This window comes from Neolamprologus brichardi, chromosome 8, assembly GCF_056152115.1.
Source record: "Neolamprologus brichardi isolate AB-2024 chromosome 8, ASM5615211v1, whole genome shotgun sequence".
Lineage (NCBI taxonomy): Eukaryota > Metazoa > Chordata > Actinopteri > Cichliformes > Cichlidae > Neolamprologus > Neolamprologus brichardi.
This window is the reverse complement of record NC_142111.1, coordinates 12,839,582-12,860,570: the sequence shown is the minus strand read 5'-3', so window position 1 is coordinate 12,860,570 and position 20,989 is coordinate 12,839,582. Positions and strand designations below refer to the sequence as shown.

At 40.5% G+C, this 20,989-nt stretch overlaps 1 protein-coding gene across 3 annotated transcripts; it reads right to left on the bottom strand.

Annotated features, from left to right (window-relative positions):
* Positions 1 to 3,979: 3,979 nt before the first annotated feature.
* rundc3ab (RUN domain containing 3Ab) lies at positions 3,980 to 20,057 on the bottom strand. Of its 3 annotated transcripts, XM_006805680.3 has the most exons (11): positions 19,705 to 20,057; positions 8,316 to 8,431; positions 7,979 to 8,106; positions 7,766 to 7,851; positions 7,592 to 7,681; positions 7,416 to 7,496; positions 7,142 to 7,307; positions 6,741 to 6,898; positions 6,462 to 6,581; positions 5,198 to 5,298; positions 3,980 to 5,113 (listed from the first exon to the last, which is right to left on the bottom strand). In XM_006805680.3, exons 1-11 carry the CDS (start codon positions 19,797 to 19,799, stop codon positions 4,971 to 4,973), a joined length of 1,284 nt encoding a protein of 427 aa, XP_006805743.2. In that variant the 5' UTR covers positions 19,800 to 20,057; the 3' UTR covers positions 3,980 to 4,970. The 3 variants fall into 3 exon arrangements, with proteins under 3 accessions (XP_006805743.2, XP_087700761.1, XP_087700762.1); XM_087844635.1 differs by having other exon boundaries at positions 3,980 to 5,298; XM_087844636.1 differs by lacking the exon at positions 3,980 to 5,113 and having other exon boundaries at positions 5,226 to 6,215.
* Positions 20,058 to 20,989: the final 932 nt, after the last annotated feature.

The window sequence follows — 20,989 nt, the reverse complement described above, 5'->3', positions numbered from 1 at the left end:
AAGAGAAGAGAGACGTGGTCTGACTGGTCTTACTGGGGGAGGGGTATGGCTTTATAGGAATGCTTGATATTTGAATAATCATGATCAAATGTATTTTCTGCCCTAATCAGGCAGTACACATGTAAATGAATCCAAGAAGTACTGAGCTGAGGGTTGTCTGATGCCATCAAGGTGAAGCTGCAGTCTGTTTCGCAGGAATTCCTGCTAAACCCTGGGATCAGGTGGAATGCAGACAGCAGTGACAATCACCACCGTTCGCTCTACTGGAAGAAAAAATGGCCGGTATTTAGCTGAGAGAAACTGTAGGTCAGGAGAGCCACGGCTATCTAAGATCATGCTGTTATTTGATCGATCATTATGCACATACATTAGAGTCATTGTTTCTGTTCCCTGCAGCTCTGATTTTCATGTTATTTTGATATATTTGTGTTCTCCTCCACTGGTTTGCTTCATTGCAGTACAACAATAAAATAATATTGCTGTAACATCCTTGATTTCCTTAATTTATCATTCGTAAACATCATAAACCTCATGCGAATTTGCTAGTTTCTTTCTTACAGCAGCACTTCTGTGGGGTCTACGCTGCATTAGCCTTTACCAATAATGTTATTTGACCAAAAAAGCAAGACTTGGCTAATTAAAGAAAACTTTCAAGAGATTGTTTTTAAATACACACAATGTAAAAAAAAGAAATGCACCAACACCAATGGATGAATAAACGTAGGAGAAATATAAACAAATTCCAACAGTGTGACATGGTTTGCAGAACTCTGGTATAAAGTCCATGTTATCTGCACTAAATGAGCTAGAACATGCAAACTCCCCCCGGAGCGGTCAGCTAAATATTTCATCATCAGCTTCATACATTTGTTTATTTGTAGACTAATTTCCCCTTCATGCAATCCTGAGGCCCAGCTGGGTGTGTGTGCACCATCTGGGTGGACTGTGAAGTGGTTATGGGTGGTGTGGGTGCGTATGTGTGTGCGTATATGAGACAGTGTGCATTGTGGAAGATAAATATCCTGACTATGTAAAAAGGGAGTGCCGATGGTGGGACAGAAGAAGAGGGCTGAGATAACAAAATGCCACTTTTAGAAGCCAGAGCAGTGTAAGACTCGCCATCCGGCGCCCTCTGCAAAAGCTAACTGTCCTGAAACATGCGTGTCTTACACGGGACCCTGTCCCCGTGCTTAGATAACACATTTGCTTGCCGGGACACCAGAATGGGACTAAGAGGGCTTTATCACAGAAAGATGAAGCGTTAAACCATGTGTTTACAGCATGCTCATCTATCTAGTATAAATTGCAGCCAGCAATTAATGTCACTCTCACAAAACCACCAAAGACAAAGACAAATAACTAAACACAGCATAGCACCACCCCACAGGCATCCATTCATTTACAGCCTGGGAGTTAATTGGACAGTATGTCGACCTGGAATGCATCTTCAACGTAATGCTTTTCTAACATTTACCAAAGGACTTCCAGCTCCTGTTTGCTCAGCTCTGTGTATTTGTCTGTGTTAATGAATAAATGAGCCTAACCTCTGACCCCATGTGAGCTATCTCAAACTAATTTAAAGAGAGGCGATGTCATGCTTCACAAAGTCAGGTCTCAAGGGGAAGACATGAGAACAAAGCGTGACCCAGGCCAAAGGGGGACGAGGGTGATGACAGGGAGGCTTCTTGGACCTATAGTAAAATAATAAGCTGTGATATCAGATTATGTGGAGGGAGTGTGAAAAAGAAAGTACACCAATTTTTCCAATTTTAAATCAAAACAAGCCCAGATCATCACCCCTCCACCACTGTGTTTAACAGTTGGCATAAGGTGTTTGTACTGATATGCTGTGTTTGGTTTTCACTAAACGTGCCAGTGTGCATTATGGCAAACATCTCCACTTTGGTCTCATCTGTTAAAAGGAAATTGTTCTAGAAGACTTGCGGTTTGTTCAACTCTGCAAACCAGGAGAAAATGACTATTCTCTGTCCTTTATAGAAAAAAGAAGCTTTCTCCCGGAAATCCTTCCAAACAAGCCATATTTGTTCAGTCTTTTTCTAATTTAACTGTCATGAACTTTAGCATTTATCATGCAAACTGAGGACAGTAGAGTGCATGTAGCGCTGTGGTTTTTTGCAGTTTCTCTGACCAAGAGGTGAATTTGTCGGCACGTCCACAGCCTGAATGTGTCAGGCGTTGTGTGGAGGCGAGGAAGAAGGAACCCAAACGCAGGACTCACAGGTAGGTGAAGACTGGTGGATGTTTATTATAAGGAGTGGAGGAACAGAGGGTGAACGGACACTGACTGGCTGGAACACTGAATGGCTGACTGACTGAGAGAACACGGGGAGGACAACATCACACGAACATCATCAATGACACGACAAAGAACGAATGGAAACAGAAGACCTAAATACACAGACTGATGAGGATGATAATGAGAGACCGGTGAGTACACAGCTGAACATAATCTGGCTAATGGCACGAGACGAGGTGACAGGAACAAACAGGAAGTGACGAAATAAACTGAACGTGAACAAAACGGAAAGCACTGGGTCACCGACCCAGGAACCCTGACAGAATGCTCATGACTGCAGTAGAGGTGCTCACACTTGCTGCTGATGAGTTAGTGAAGTGCAATTAATTAGCAGCCACCTGCCCTCTTAATTCCTGTGGAAAGCAGGTAACTCATGAGGGTGTATTCAATTTTTCACATTGCTTTTGCATTTCAGTTGTTTACCTGTGTGTGACAGCTGGTATTGAAAGAAAACAGAGGAGGTGCCTTAATTAGAAGTTTTGTGCATATATACAAGCAACTACAGGGGGTTACAGATGTGTTTTGTGAGTCGGGGTCAGTTGTGCAGGTGGAGGAACACTAACCTGTGCACCTTTGGAAGTGAAGGTGCCAAGGGCGTAGATTGATTTACCAGAGCAGCAGTGATCCACTAGCTGTTCCAGCCATGGGGTATTGTTTTGATTTGTTGGGTTTTTTTGTGTGGTCCATCCTGGCAAGTGAGCCTGTATGGACAATGGTTGCTTTCTTTGGGATGGACTGGGCATTTTTTTTTTGTTCTTTTTTTTCTTTTTTGTTTGTCTGTCCATTTCTTGAATATATACTTGCTTCTTCGTTACATATCCTATTGATTTTATTCAGTCTGGTCTCTGTTTTTCATGGGCTACAGTAAAACGAATTAGGTGTGGAACTCATTAATGGTGTCTGATCACTTAGTGTGCTTTTGATTGGTTGCAGTGAAATGGTTATTGGTCTGTTGTTGAGATGGGGGAGTGACTGACTGTGAAATAAAGATTTGTTTTCCTTCATTTTCATTGAAAAAAGTTTTTTGTTATTGCTAGTAACCTGCTGTGGGTTTAACATGAGGTTGTATATACCCAATTTTAAGACCTGCTAAGGAGCAGATTCTTTTTATGACCTGATATGTATGTTCTTTTCCCCCATTTGTGTCTGAGTATTAAAACAACCCATTATGCCAAAATCAACATGTCACTGGATAGGTGTAGTCTAAGTGCAGTCAGATCATGGACAATATGTGCAGGAAAGTCTAGGTAACACGATATCATGATGTCCAAATTTTATCAGAGATCCGATTTGTCGACTTTATGGTGCTACAAAATATTTGGGAGAACTCAGAAGCTAAAAGAACAAAAGTACTTAGTAATTATAAAAATCAGGGGCTAATGTACAACAGTGTGGTAGATAATCCCAGCACCTTGATTAATGTCTGTACAAAATGCTATGACAGTCCATCTAATAGATTGTAGGATTCTTCACTCGACATTTAAAAATCTGACCTGCTGGTGGCGCAACAGAAAGGATCCCTGAGGATTAGCTGTAGTCCTTAGAGGAACTATTGTCATAGGATAGGAACTGAGTGATTTCAGCCTGGATCGAAGCGGTAGATATGCTGATGGTATATCCATTAAATACATAAGCACATTTAATGCTTCAAAAAAAGGCAGTTTTATTGCAGTTTTAAACGTTTCCCAACTCTCAAAAACGCCGCATTAAAAAGCAATTTACACATTGTGTGTGTGACTGACACAGGTGAGTATGTCATGGACGTAACTGTAACAGAAAAGGAAAGCTCACAGAAAGAAAAAAAATGGCATATGCATGTTGCACATTCACTATTTCTCTCCTGCTCAAACTATTCTATCAAGCTAGGTTTGTAGAAAAAGACGAGGACAACAATCATTCTGCATAGTCACAATAAACTCTGCGTTTGTATGCAACAGATTTCTGTTTTATTTTTTTAAATGTTCACACTGTGGCATCTCCACAATCCTCTGTAGCCTGTGTGTCTAACCTAGCGTATGATTGAATAAGGTCTAAACTGTCATTGATTTTAATATCATAAAGTAGCTTCTGTTATTTATTTTTTTAAATAATCTTCATCACAAACCATCTGACTCGCCACATTAAAAGCGTCTGTTCTAAAATCTTTTCATGCTCCTGTAACAGTATATAATAGGGCTGTTTCTCCATAAGGTTATAGCAGCTCACCCATCTTGTGAGTGTTATTCAACAGGCAGAGTAAGATAGGTTGACAGATCGATAAGACACAGACAAAAGGACAGCGACACACAGAACGACCCTACAGCGAGCTTCGATGAAGGTGACCGGTTCAGATGGGTGACTGTAGGTGAAGGAGGGTCAGACCTAAACCAGCTGCTTTACAGTGCAGGAGGCTTAATGATGTCACGACAATGAAAGGCAATGACGCTGTAGGAGGCCATGAGGCAGTGCGGCAGCTTGCTCCTGTATCTTTGCTGCACAGGCCCAGAGAGCGTGCAGGCTGCTCTTCCACAACAGGTGTAAGCTGAGAGAGTGCTGGGTTTTAAAAGTAAAGGGACTCAAGTCTGTCAAGCATCTGTCCGCCCACCGAGAACAGTCGTTTTATTTTCACGCCGGAGCGTCTTAATGTTTCTTGGCAGTGTTTCTTTGGTGCCCCCTAGCTGGGAGAGAGGGCAGGACTGTTCTCTGTGCTGATGTTAACCAGGCACTCGCTGGACTTCAGGCTAGTCAGAGATTTGCAGCTTGGGAAGGACGCCAAGGACCCACACAGGCCCATCATGGAGGGGGTGTAGTCCTTTTCTGGGAGGGTGGGACAAACATAGAACGGGAGGGTCAGTTTAACTGTACACACATGTTTAATCGCTTGTGTGTCTGAGCTGTCACCTGTGCACCAGGCCCTCCCATTCTGTTTCTCATGAGTCCTCTGAGAGTCAGAATCCAGGCTGACCTCCACTGACAGCAGCTCTGTGCTTGGAAAACTCCTCCTGAAAGAGAGAACAAGGCAAATGTTTATATATGGCTCAAATGTAGATTCAAATTTTGAATTAAAAAATTTAAATGTTTTCTATACAGGTTTACATGGACATAACTACGCCATCTGATTTTTGCTTGTGATTTACACAAACTGCTAAGTGCTGTCTGATCTTTGATGGAACAATATTATACACCCACCAGCCACTTCATTAGGTGCACTGCTAATCAACACAATTATTTTATAAACCAGTGTGCCACCAAATGGCAGCAAGTGAGTGCAATTAAGCATGTACATATGATCAAAACAATGTGCTGAAGTTCAAACTGAGAACGAGAATGAGGAAGAAAGGTGATTTAAATTACTTTGAACGTCTCCAAAGGTTGATTCTGTTCATCTGGAGGTAGCGTTTTCAGTTTCGTCACTCATCCAAGTGACTTCTTCAGTCTCAGCTGACTGCAGGTTTCCCCAATCTTATAAACAGTACATTTGCATAATGACTGAAACCAGCTCACTAAGGGAACAATGGGCTGGGAGGTCAAACTTTGAACGTGGCACACCTGATGCCAGAGTATTTCATAAACTGCTGATCTGCTGGGTTTTTCCCACACAACTGATGATATATACCACAATATAGTGCATTTTCTGTAAATTTAGTGAATAGTTTATATAATCTGTCCATCAAAAGTACTATTTATTTTTCACATTTAAATCAAATAATTAAAAATGAAATAAATATGGGCTGTACGCAGTGTTATCCAATAGCGATACTAACTAGATGACCTCACAGTCACGCAAGAGCTTCCCTGAGGCCACCGGGTATCACTCCTGTTCCTGTATGGAAACCAGCCTGTCTGCAAACATCTACTGCAGAGTGTCCAGTCTCGGAGGAAGTGCACCGTTAAGCGCATAAAGGAATGTTGTTCTCATCTGTAGAGTTTAAGGAGAATGGTCTGAAAAAGAGAACAACGTGTCTAACCTTGAAGCAGATGGACTTTTCGATTCCATGCTGTGAAGAACTGAAGCAGTTCTGAAGACAAAAGGGACTCCCAGCCAGTACTAGCAGTACTAACTTAAAAATGCGACTGGCTGGTGTATATTATTGTTATTACAGAGTTTGTGCATATTGTCAAATTGCAACAACGAGACAAAATAACCATGCTGCCTGTAGCAAACCTGCGAAACAGCTTCATGTCCTCTTGGCTGTCGAACGGCTCTAGCGTTGGCCACTGGTTGACGAGTGGGATTGAGAGGTTTTTCGCCAAGTGGTTGGAGTCACAAGGAATCAAGCTTGTCCTGAGACATGTGAGGGTAAAACATAAGTCCCAACAACAGAACCACTGAAAAGCAAACACAGTCCACGGTACTCTGCAGTGAAGAGTGCTCATCAGTTAAGCTGGCATTGTGTTAAAGCTATTTGCTTAAACATGCTAGCCATCTGTGTGTTTCACTCACAGTTGCTCCTGAAGCTCCAAGACAATGGCCTCCAGTTCCCTTTTCTCCTGTTGGCTCTGGGTCTGCAGCTCCTCCAGCCGGGCCTTTAGCCTCTTGTTCTCCATCTCTGTGTTCTTCAGCTGCGACTCACGCAGACGCACAAGCTCCTCCAGGTAACCCTGACAACACACATTCAGACTGAGCGAAAATTTAAAAAACACATTCACCCTCGGATACTCATAATAGACATCAACCATCTGTGAACGGTCATAGTAATGTAGAAATGATTCCGCAGTATAATCTTTGTTATTAACTGACAGATTAATAGAGTCATGAAACGATGAACGCGTTTATCTGCATTTATTAACCTTAGATTTAGATCAAACAACAGCGATAGACACACATCATGTTTGTCCGCCCACCTTTTGTGCATTGACAATCTTGAACCTCTGCTCCATCTTGCGACACTTTGTGCTCCAGCTCTCCTCGTCGGTGACCAGGGGCATGTAAGGATGTTCAGGGACGCTGTCGTCACTCGCACTGCTGTCAACACTCTGCCGATCATCGTCATCGCTCAGGTAATCATAGCTGTGACACAAGCAGCCAGTATCAGTATCTTATTGACTTTGAATGGGCTGTGCAGTGGGGTTTCTGTAACTTTCAAAGCGTCTCTGAAATATGTGAAGGTTGGTGTACCTTTGTGTAAATTTCAAGTATGGAGTATAGTCAATCACTGCAGGAGATTTCCCATCCAGGGCCTCCCCTTTTAAACAGAAGCTGAGGGAGACAAACCAATCAGAAATTAGAAACTTTATACATGCATAAGGATTTTAAAAGTATCAGTCTGATACCTAAAAGTCAGGACGCCCCACCTAAAGTCTATAGCTCCAAGACCTATTAGCATCCCTGTTAGCACTGTAGCTTCTTCTCTTAACATGATGGCTCCCTCTGCATAGAACCTCCTAAAGCACAAAGACAAGTGCAGTTAGGTGGGAACATGTTTGTGCGAGGATCATGTGATTTTTATTATATAGAGAGGTGCTAACTTGGTTGTCCTGCTGTCCCTCAGAGCAGTGGCGATGTATTCAGATAGCCTCTTCTCCATCAGAGCTACTCTCATCCAGGCTCGGCCCTGAAAGGAACGCCAAAGCTAAAGAAATTAGTTTGGAGAGTCACAAAAATGACTTCTAAATTAGTCCTAATAAAACTACATATTCTTATTTATTTGTAATTCTTTTGTCATCGTATGCTGGTCTTGCCTTGGCTCGTGAGGTGCTGATGTTTTCCATGCTCTCAATGCTGCTAATGCAGCTGTTGGGGACTTTAGCACACGCCAGGCGGATGTAGTCCCAGTAACTCCTCTGACCATCGAACCAGCTACTAGAGCCTGACACAACAAGCATGTGAAGTGTGTTAGTTTTAGTAAGCACTGAAAAACACGTTGTTACACTACACATATATTACTGCGAATAATAAAACAACATGGTTCTGCTTGCCGAAGCTGCTAAACAGGACAGAAAAGTTTCAGTAAACACTGTAAGAGCCTTGATTCAACAGGATGTTAAGCCCCAGTATGTTATCTCCTCAGTTTAGTACCTTTGAAACGGTGGCAGAGGATGTGTTCAAGGATGGCGGCGAAATTGACAAACTCTTCTGATGAATCATCGATGGGCTCGGCCGTGTATTTCTCCAGCAGGGTCTTAACTGAAAACCTGTGTGTGGTGGAGAGGAGCGAGGAGAGCACTTATTCGAGCACTTATTCGAGCACTTATTCGAGCACTTATTCGAGCATAGAGGGTATAAGATTAGTCAGGAAAAACGCTGATGGGTTACCGCTGTCTTTGTTTTAGTTTACAGTACGCAGAACATGTCGTACATCAAACTATTGCTAAAAATTTGTGAATCACACTTGATAAACCACACAAGTCTGTTTAAGGATGCAGTCACGAAAGAACACAATGTTCTGCCACTGTTATACATTTAGTTAGCTCTTAGGTTTAACCCTAAAAAACAGACTGAACATTTTTAATGAGTACAATTAGAATGACTATTCATTTTCTTACATGATTTCTAATATCATAAAAACACAAATTACAGGGATATGCACAGATTTAAAGAATGTACATGAGCAGATTATGTATAGTATTGCACTCTACGTTTATTTTTCTGTGTTCAAAAATTTGTGATGGCTGTTCCAGATGACACGGGATGGATCCTTGGATCAGTGTAGAGAAAACAGGAGATGATAAGACTGTGGAATCACTCTATCTTCTGCCAAATTGCTTGCTTAATTTGGCAGAATATAGAGTAAATAGTAAGCACTGAAAAATCACACAATTCTCCCCAGACTACAGAGCTCTGTGCCGTTTTTATAGGAAGCTGAACTCTTGTCTCTGTATGATAACAACTTAATATGTAAGAAAGTTACTTTCTATATTTGAAGAAAAAGGGTTAAATATATATGTTGTTATGTGAATTTTTGGGTCCGGTGTCATAAATGTGATGTACTTGTGTGATCAGTGAATGGTAAAATGGGAACAATGGGAACATTTTAAGACTCTGATCTCGGTGTCAGACTGACCTTACTGAACAAAATACTCCACGTTGTCCTATTCTGTCTACACGTAATCTTTCAGATATACCACAAGTTAATGTACAAGTTAGGTTTTGTACACAAGGCTCTAAATGTATTCTGTGACCATGGCAGATAAGAGAGATAACTTGTCTCCATAAATATCCTAGGTTTCCTTGTTCAAAACTCATGCTGTAATCTGTACTGTACGATTAACAAAGGTCAATGAAACTCATAAAAGCAACCTAAAAATATCTGGGTGGTGTTAGCTTGTTAGGGCAGGGCATAAAGTAATTATGTATGATACAGTTTAATAATAGTTTATTTTTACAGCACTTATCAAAACTAGAGTTACAGAGTACTTCCCAGAAACACAGAATAACAGAACAAACCAGGAGGAGATTATACAAAACAATGAACATATCAGCAGACACTGTACTGGTCCGTAGTGGTGAAAAGAGAAGCTGAGCGTAAAAAAGAAGCTCTCGATTCACTGGTCGACCTATGTCCCCACCCTCACCTGGTCATGACCTCTGGGTAGTGACCGAAAGAATGAGATCACAGATAAAAGTTGTGGAAATGAGCTTTCACCAAAGGGTGGTTGCCCTCTTCCTTAGAGATAGGGTGAGAAGTTTAGCCATCTGGGACGGGTAAAGCTGCTACTCCTCCACGTCAAAAGGAGCCAGTGTAGGTGTAGGCATCTGACAAGGATGCTTCCTGGGTGCCTCCAAGGTGAGGTGTTTTGGGCATGTCCCACCAGGAGGAGACCCTGGGGTAGACCCAGGATATGCTAGAGAGATTACATCTCTTGGCTGGCCTGGGAACGCCTTGGTGTTCTCCTAGACAAGCTAGAGGAGGTGGCCGGGAAGAGGGAGGTCCAGGCTTCTCTGCTTAGTTTGCTGCCCCTGCGACCCGGCCCCGGATAAGTGGAAGAAAATGGATAGATCGATGGATGGAATTTACATATCAATTAAAACACAAGACTTAAATGTAACATCAAAATAAAATAAGGTGAATCTTAAAAGAAGACACTGATGAGGTGAGCTGAATTTTCTCAGGCAGGTCATTCCACAATCGAGGAGCCCCAACAGCAAACATTCAAACGCTCAATCGACTTGTGTCTGAGGTGGGAACTGTTAATGGGTTTCAGACCAAGGATCTCAGCTGAGCACTGGTTGGTAGAAGAACTGCAGTTTGAGTGTATATTTTGATGCTGGGCAATGAAGGACTTTAAATGTAATAAGTAAAATCTTAAAATCAATTCCTAGAGAAATGCACAGCCAGTGTAGAGTCATCAACACTGGGGTAAGATGTGTTCAGTTTTCAAGGTTCTGGTAACAATCTGGCAGCTGATTCTGCACAGTCTGAAGTCTATTTCATGCTTTCTGATTGACATCTGTTAAAAGACCATTACAGCAGTCTAACAAAGAGGAAATAAAAGCATAAAAAGCAAAATAGTCAGAGTGTCACTAAAACATATTGATCGAATTCCTGCAATATTCCTTAGGTTATAGTATCAGGACTGCGTCATCAATCAATCAACCATTACTAATCTGATTTCCCGTAATTATAATCAGGGTTAGAGCACAGAGTTCAACTATTTGAAATTGTACAAGCGTATCTCTATCCCATTTGAGTGTGGATGTAATTATGTGATCTCTGACAATGTATCTTCCATTTCCTGCAGAGTCTCGTTTCTACACTTCAGTCTGATGTCATCCTTTTACTGTGAGGAATATGTTCATCGAGCACTTTCAGGAAACTCCAACAACTTCCTTTGTACTAGATAATTTCAGCTGATGACATAAGTCTCCCGTAATACATTCCTGACTTCCAGGATCTTCCTGTGAAAACCCTTTAACTTTTGTGTGTGTTGAAGATTTGAACAAATAAAATTAGTTCAGAGAGACATAACTCAATAATGATAATAATCATGACTCAATTGGCAAGATTTTATCCATAATTTCATAAATATCCTACTTTTAAATTTTGGCTGTAAATCTTGATAACTGTGGTGATGTATAGGGAAAACTTTTAGCTGAGTCACTGGTCACTTATCCGCATCATCTAGTCTCCATGGCATGCAACTACTTTAATCCACTTTACCCTATTATCCTGTTTTAATTTTGATTCTTGTACATTGAGCTTGTTTCTTATTTCATTACACTGTAAAAACAAAGACTTTGGAGAAAATAGAGGGTTATTAAAACTCAAGGGAACAAGATATTACAGATATTAGCTAGCTGCTTTTTGTTGCTAATGCTAATTAGCATTAACAATATTAACATCAACTAGCATTAGCATAACAGTAGCTGTGTCCCAACTCCTAGGCCACAGGCTTTGAAGAACCCGGCCATCATGGTCTACGTGGGCCGGGTCCTTTAAAGTCTGAGAAGGCTGGAAGTGCGAGGCTGTGAAATGGGACGGTCTGGCCTTCAGATTTGCGTCACCAGCTGTCTCGGTGGAGTTGAATAAACTCAGCTGTCTGCTCCTTGCTCCCTCAAATATAACAGGACATTGGAGTAAATTCTCGACCATCTCACGTTTCTGTTTAATCAGTTTTCTGTTTGACGTTTATTCAGCTGCATGAAAAGTATAACTTTAATCTCAGCCAAACCCATTTACTAAGGAACAAATAAAACACTGAAAAAAGCCAAACAATAGTATTTTTACATTATCTAAGTGACTTATAAGTTTAACCTGAGTAGCGAAAGACCACGCGGGGTCTGAAAATGTGGCGGGAGTTCGGTGTTCTCGACGGCTCTAGTGGGTAACAGACATCTGTGAAAACGTCAGAGCAGCCCCAGACTATGAGGTGCCGTAAGGGACATTATTACTGAAACGCTCTCACACACACTACTGAAACGCTCTCACACACACTACTGAAACGCTCTCACACACACTACTGAAACGCTCTCACACACACTACTGAAACGCTCTCACACACACTACTGAAATTTTAGCTCTCACACACACTACTGAAACGCTCTCACACACACTACTGAAACGCTCTCACACACACTACTGAAACGCTCTCACACACACTACTGAAACGCTCTCTCACACACTACTGAAACGCTCTCACACACACTACTGAAATTTTAGCTCTCACACACACAACTGAAACGCTCTCACACACACTACTGAAACGCTCTCACACACACTACTGAAACGCTCTCACACACACTACTGAAATTTTAGCTCTCACACACACTACTGAAACGCTCTCACACACACTGCTGAAACGCTCTCACACACACAACTGAAACGCTCTCACACACACTACTGAAACGCTCTCACACACACTACTGAAATTTTAGCTCTCACACACACTACTGAAACGCTCTCACACACACTACTGAAACGCTCTCACACACACAACTGAAACGCTCTCACACACACTACTGAAATTTTAGCTCTCACACACACAACTGAAACGCTCTCACACACACTACTGAAACGCTCTCACACACACTACTGAAACGCTCTCACACACACAACTGAAAAACCAAGGCATTTCAGTTGAACAGGAAGGCATTTCAGTTGAACAGGAAGGCGTTTCAGTTGAACAGGAAGGCATTTCAGTTAAACAGGAAGGCGTTTCAGTTGAACAGGAAGGCATTTCAGTTAAACAGGAAGGCGTTTCAGTTGAACAGGAAGGCATTTCAGTTAAACAGGAAGGCGTTTCAGTTGAACAGGAAGGCATTTCAGTTAAACAGGAAGGCATTTCAGTTAAACAGGAAGGCATTTCAGTTGAACAGGAAGGCATTTCAGTTGAACAGGAAGTTAATTCTTGACAAAGAAACTGAAGGAAAAAGTGGTAGATTTCAAACAAACCACTACACAGATGTCTACTCAGCAACCTGCTAGTTAGGGGTGGGTTTTTATAATCGATTTATCAATTAAAATCGATTCTGGCTTGGATAACGTGAAATCGATTCATTAAAATCCTGAATCGATTTTTTAATATAAATTAATTTTGCCCGAAATGCCAGAATCTCTGGTGAAACCTCACAAAATTTCAACAACCACCAAACAGCTAAAACAGTAAATGAGAGCAGGAACAAGGATTCTGCACAAAGACGTAAACACACAGCGCGGACCCGCGGATCAGAATCAATGGGATGTCGCCTTTCTCACCCGATGGCAAGGACACCGTCAGGGCTGAAAGCCAACAGCTGGCTGATTCTGATCTGTCGGCGGTCCGCGCTTTGTTTTCACGCCGTTTTTGCCTGATTCTAAAGCTGTTAGTTTGATCTCTCTCCAAACAATATTGACTGAACCAGCAGCAAAAGAAGATCCAAACTGCGCTTCACATAAACATCGTCATGAATTCCCTCTGACGTTTAATGTTTTGCTTCCACCACGATAAAATCACACGTCATGCACAGCTCTCTCTCTCTCTTTCTCTCTCTCTCTGTACTTCAAGAACAGTTTCCCGTCTAAAAATCTGTTTTCTGCATTATTCGCTTGCTTGTTACGCACAAGTCTACTGTTGTTTACAGCGCTGTCGGCCGCTGTTTTTTTTTTCGTTTTACATACTTCCTAAAAGAAAATCTTATTTCTGCCGTTCAATACTGAACAAATTTAAACATTTAAAAATTATGCAAAATGCAAAACGCTTAGCCGTGTCTCTAATAAAACCGCTGGAACGTGAGAGGTAACGTTCATATGTTGATTAATGGTTTTCTTTCGTTTTTGATGTACTGCAGAATATTTTTTATAAAATCCCAGGCCAGGAAAAATCACCTTCATGTTTTTCTGTGTTTTATCTTCAGCTACTTTTACACAAAGGTATCTGCTGTGACGCTTACACCTTTGATAAAGTCTTGCGTGTGTCAGCTTCCTTTTTTTAGATACAAAAATATGTAAATGTACTGATCTGAATTATAATATTGCTGACTGTCAAAATTTCCCAGAATCAAATTGAATTGAATTGAATCGAATCGAATTGAATCGAATCATGGAACGATAAGTTAGACAGCTTAGTCTTAGTGAGACAGCTGTATTACTTAAAAATATATTAGCCTCAGCATAAGTCAAAATTTAGAATAGCAGGAGACGGGCATTATCCTGGTTATTTTTTTTTTTTTGGCATATGTGCTTTTTGTCTTTTTTAGCAAAGAAAAAAATATCTTAAAATCATCAATAAAACCAGGGAGAGAAGGCTTAGCGTTCCTCCATTTAACACAATGGATATGATATTTACTCAAACGTATGATGATGTTAATAATGTCTGAGACACCCAATGCTAGATGATCCATATAAAAAAAATTATGATGTAATTCAAATAGTGGCACATCATTAATATTTAGGGAAATCCAATTTTTTAAGTTGCACCAAATACATTGTGTGATAGGGCATAGAAAAAAAAAAGATGTTCTAGGGTTTCATTTTCATCAGTACAAAAAGAACACTGATCCACCTCAAAGCCAAATCTCTTTTTTTAGAAATTCTGCCACAGGATTAATTTTTTTTAAAGTGTGTTTCTTTAACTTTAGGTAGAATAGGCTATTTCATAAATTTTTAGTATGCTTTATCCAGTGTATATGAAATAACTAAAGTAGAACCATGCAATGTAACCATTCTGTTGTAACTATGAAATATTTTTGTCTTTGAAGAAACTACTAACAAATTTCTTATTGCATTTTTATCAAACAGCTGACATTGCCCTAGCAATACATTTGGGAGCACTGATGAGAAATTATTGTATATCATAAAAATTTTAATCAAATGAAGCAGAGGCAGTGGGACCAGTTCACAAAATTTGTTATATTCTCTTTGAGAACAGTTTAGACAATATTTTTCTGAAAAGTCTGGGTAACTTAGAATTACACCGTTATCATCCAACAAATCTGTTATGAATATAATCTTTTTGTTCAAATCAGTCACTCTTGAAAATTGATTTTTGATTAAGTGTTATTACCCTATTATTCCATAAGGTTGAATTATGGGGAGAAGTTGTGGGTAAATCTCATTTTCCCAAAAATGCACAGTCTGTTTTGGAAAGTTTGATATCTTTATGGGGATTTTATTTACCGCAAAATCACATTTCAAAATAAAGTCTAATCCTGTATACTATTTTATTAAACAAGGATCATAGGATGTGGAGCTAAGTAGAGTCTGGCTGTGACAGACAAGATTTTAACCATTTAATCCTAAGGGTGCTATCCATAAATTCTAATTCTGGAGTTTTGATACCACCTTTATTGTATTCCTTCACAAGCTGATATCTTTATATGTAATGGGTTTTATTCGTCCACAAAAATTCGAAAATAACTGTGTTAGCCTTATTAATGCTTTTAGAGGAGATATATAGAGAGTGACAAGGATAAATCAATTTGGAGATGCCTTCAGCTTTAGATAGGATGTTTCTGCCAAAAAAAGCGAGGTCTCTGCTTAACCAGTGGCTAAGTGATTTCTTCATCTCGATGATACAGTTAGAAATATTGGTGTCTTTTCTGCTAATTGGGTTTTTTTAGATATTATCAGCCCTATATATTTAACTTTAGATTCAACTCTAACCAAAGCTATTGAGGAGTCAGAGCTTGTATGAATTGGGAGAAGTTCACATTTTTTGATACTGAGAGATAAACGAGAAGCTTTAGTTTTCTCTACCATGTATTTATCTTTCAAAAACATAGATGTATCATCTGTGAATTGACTTATTTTGAAGTCTTTATTAAAAATTGATATTCCTTGTATGTCGTTAGAATTTTTGATTAATAGTGTTAACAACTGAGTTGCCAATATAAAAAGCTTAGGGGAAACAGGACATAATTGCCAAATTCCCTGTTGCACCTTGAATCCATTCCTTGATTCAAGGAAGCTAAAATATTGTTAAGTAATGCGGCTGCTTCACTTAGGCTACAAGCACAGCCGTCCCCAACCCCAAGGTCCTGGACCAGTACCGGTCTGTGAGTCGTTTGGTACCGGGTCGCAAGAGTTGAGGCTTGAGTTTGAAATTCATGGTTTTCATGGTATTTATCATTTTTTTTTATTTTTATATTGTTGCACAAAAAAGGTTGTGAACTGCTGTACTAGCAGGTTGCTGAGTAGACATCCTTGTAGTGTTTTGAAATATACCACTTTTTCCATCAGTTTCCTTGTCAGGAAACAACTTCCTGTTCAGCGGAAATGCCTCTGGTTTCAGTGGAGTGCGTGAGTGCATTTCAGTAGTGTGTGTGAGAGCGTTTCAGTAGTGTGTGTGAGAGCTAAAATTTCAGTAGTGTGTGTGAGAGCGTTTCAGTAGTGTGTGTGAGAGCTAAAATTTCAGTAGTGTGTGTGAGAGCTAAAATTTCAGTAGTGTGTGTGAGAGCGTTTCAGTAGTGTGTGTGAGAGCGTTTCAGTTGTGTGTGTGAGAGCGTTTCAGTAGTGTGTGTGAGAGCGTTTCAGTAGTGTGTGTGAGAGCTAAAATTTCAGTAGTGTGTGTGAGAGCGTTTCAGTAGTGTGTGTGAGAGCATTTCAGTAGTGTGTGTGAGAGCGTTTCAGTAGTGTGTGTGAGAGCGTTTCAGTAGTGTGTGTGAGAGCTAAAATTTCAGTAGTGTGTGTGAGAGCATTTCAGTTGTGTGTGTGAGAGCGTTTCAGTAGTGTGTGTGAGAGCGTTTCAGTAGTGTGTGTGAGAGCTAAAATTTCAGTAGTGTGTGTGAGAGCTAAAATTTCAGTAGTGTGTGTGAGAGCTAAAATTTCAGTAGTGTGTGTGAGAGCTAAAATTTCAGTAGTGTGTGTGAGAGCGTTTCAGTAGTGTGTGTGAGAGCATTTCAGTAGTGTGTGTGAGAGCGTTTCAGTAGTGTGTGTGAGAGCTAAAATTTCAGTAGTGTGTGTGAGAGCGTTTCAGTAGTGTGTGTGAGAGCGTTTCAGTAGTGTGTGTGAGAGCGTTTCAGTAGTGTGTGTGAGAGCTAAAATTTCAGTTGTGTGTGTGAGAGCGTTTCAGTAGTGTGTGTGAGAGCATTTCAGTAGTGTGTGTGAGAGCGTTTCAGTAGTGTGTGTGAGAGCTAAAATTTCAGTTGTGTGTGTGAGAGCGTTTCAGTAGTGTGTGTGAGAGCGTTTCAGTAGTGTGTGTGAGAGCGTTTCAGTAGTGTGTGTGAGAGCTAAAATTTCAGTTGTGTGTGTGAGAGCGTTTCAGTAGTGTGTGTGAGAGCGTTTCAGTAGTGTGTGTGAGAGCGTTTCAGTAGTGTGTGTGAGAGCGTTTCAGTAATAATGTCCCTTACGGCACCTCATACCAGACCATCACGCTACCACCACCATGCTTGGCTCTTGTTACCCTTTTCATGAAAGGCTATGTTAGTTTCACAGCAGATGTAACAGAACCCAAACCTTCCAAAAAGTTAAACTTTTATCTCACAGAATGTTTCCACAAAAGTCTTGGGGATCAACAAGATGTTTTGTGAGACGAGCCTTAGTTTTGGTCAGAAAGGTTTTCTCCTTGAACTCTCCCATGGATGCCATGTTTGCTCTGTCGCTCTTTTATTGTTGAATCATAAACTCTGACCTAAACTGGAGCAAGTGAGCCCTGAAGTTCTTTAGCTGTTGTTCTGGGTTCTTTTGTGACCTGACATTGACTTTGTTTCTGATCTGTTCATGAGTTTCTTTAGATTGTGGCAAGATGTTTTGCTTTTTGAGGTCTTTTGGCCTGCTTCCATTTGTCAGATAGGTTTATGTTTATATTTAGGTTATTTCTTGATTCACCATGTCATGCAGTAATCAGACCTTGCAATGGTGAGCGAAACTGAACTCAGCTTTCCAAAAAATGTGGATAATCACAGTAAATGCATGATTTAACCAGGTTCACAATTACACTTTCACATAGGGCTAAGCTATGTCCTGAAAATTGACAGCATTTTTTTCCCTTAATAAAAGGAAATCATCATTCAGAATTTCACTTTGTATTTTTTTAAGTTATCTTTGTCTAATATTAAAATTTGTTCAATGATCTGAAACATCTAACTGTGGCAAATGTGCAAAAAAAGAAATCAGGAAGTAGTGAAATATTTTTCCCAGCACTGTGCATTTGTGGGTGTATATTTTCAGCAATATACACCCACAAATGATATAAAAGCTCACAGGCAAAGAATTTTCAGTTTATTTTAAGCACCATTATTTCTTCAGCAGTGACCACTAAATGTTTTCCTGGACACTAAATAATTCAGCAGGAATATTTTCTACAAGAACACCTGTCAAATGCTATTTGTCCAGTGACGGTAAGATATGCAGTGAGCCGTGAGAAGGAAATTAACCATCTCCTGTAAACAGAGAGAAAATATTATGGCTACATACTGGTCATGTTTTGCAGAGTCACCATCTTTATGTTTTACTGGCCACGTTCACATCTATAAACAATGCTTATCTTATCACAAGCCACTGAGGCAAGTGATTTCACTCCCCATTGTTCCAAAGGCAACAATGCCTCATTCAGCTGCATCAACTGGATAATAAATGGCTGACTATCCTCAAAACGAGCACAATCCCTGCATTTCCTGTGTATTACAAACAGCAGGGCGGGGACCTGACCTAGATCCACCTGTCATTGGCTCACAGAGGTGCTGCTTACTTTTTTTTAGCCTTTTTTTATTGACTTTAATGCTCTCAATTTACATATAAGAAGCTACAATATGCAGTGGAGCTGAAGTGAGCTAACACTCCTATGTCCACCTTGGCAACTGACCCCTTTTAGATTATATAAAATATTTTATGTATTGGGAAAATCCAAATTAAAGTCACAAATTAAATGTGCTGTGGGTTGTGGATGTCTATGTACGTTGAAGCTGATGCATGACTGAGCTGAATGATAGCACAACTACTGCTGGATGAAGTGGAAGCATGCCTGCTGACTTACAGGCTAAATGCTCTGTCCCTTTACATAACCATAATCGTTAGAGATCATTATGTGCCTGCACCGTCAGGTCAGTGATTGTGTGTTTAAGCCTACTGAAGAACAAATCTCTATCCAAAATCACAAAATCCAAGCAGGACTTTATGTAAAGATCTTATACTGCCATCCTGCCTTAAGTCCCTAGGGTGCCAGCTAGTCCTTGCTCCAGGAAGGGTGTCGTCATAGCGACCACACCATCAGCACTGGGATAAAAATTGCACTGACAAAGATAAAAGTCACACAGAGAGGCCACTGTCTGTGTGATCTCTGATTGTATTTAAATATATATGTGTGATACAAGGTCGCAGGTCACGGAAGCACACGATCAGTACACAGGCTGGAGAAGCTAACCTAAATGTGCACGTGAAAATAAGGACATTTATTATCTATGGCAAGGATGGAAATATCTCCACCAATTTGCTGCCGTAAAACAGACCAGCTACAAACCACATGACCACTTAGATGCACTTAATGCAGCATTGAGGGCATTAAAAATGTCCATTACCATATACAACATAAGGCGTGTTGGATAATGCACTCACCTGCAGACCGTGAGGAGGTTTTTCCTCTCTACCGCGAGGTTCCGAGTCGATGCTTTTTTCGAGACATCTCCCATGGCCATCGCTGCCTGCTCCATCCAGGAGGAGGCAGCCCTGGAAGCAAACGACCCCTCCCTGTGGGCCACCGGCCCTCCTCATTCACTTGTGGATGCCGGAGAAGATGCTGGCGGCCCGCGTTAAAGCCACTGACAGACAGCGGCGGCACTTTGCGAGACGACGGAGGAAACTGCTCGACACATTAGACACACCAGAGCGCGCGGAGCGTGGGCTTTGTTTTTATGTTTACTTCTGTGACCTGCTCACGGGACTGAATTGTGTCTGCTCGAGCCCCCTCTTTCTGTCTCCGCCCACTTTTCTGACTTCATCATGCCGTCATCGGATCGTTTCGTGTCGTGCGGACCGAATTACGTCACCGGCTCCAGTGACACGCAGAGTTTCTTTGAGAGCTTAATATAATATACAAAAACCAGGGATTATTTATTTGTTTGCTTGTTTGGTTTTGTGCTTACAAATTTATATTTTACAAAAAAACCCTAAAATAGATACTTAATATTTATATTTGCAATATATGTATTGTTCAAAATCCTCATCATTTTATCTCTTTAAGATAGCAAATGCTCTATCTCAATTTTGGAAATTTCATTTGCTATAGTGATTGAAATGCACATTTTATTGTTATTAATATTATTATAATTATTTGTTAAGACTGTGTATGGAAAGTAATACAATCATTAAATTTATCAATTTGTATTATGAACATATAATGCATTTTATACACGTTGAAGGTTTATTTCGTTTTTTCTGTATGTTTAACTTATGCATCAATAATAAATGATAATTTTCTATATTATTATAAATAGATATAGAATAAGAGATGTGCTGGGACCTTTTATATATTGCATTATTTAAAGATTGTTTTGGATGTATTTGAGACTGAAATTTCTTTCTTTTCTCGTTCTCGTTCCTGGTAAAAGCTTTGTAGCACAATAAACCTGATATCATCACCACCACTGCGGTCACCGTGCTGGCTCACTTCCTCCTCTCGTAATTTCCAATCAACATCCTCCCGTCATTTCCCTGCTCTTGCTATTAGAGGAAAGGGCTCGTGTTTTCAGCTGATTTAGTGTCAGCACAGCAGTGGTGCAGACACGTTGGCCCCAAACCTTTTCTGCTCGAATGAAACGACAGCTGGTAGCAACCACAGGTTGGTTGGTGGGTGGGGGTTGGGAGGTTTTGGTCCTGGACTAAGACACAGATCTGTGTCTGC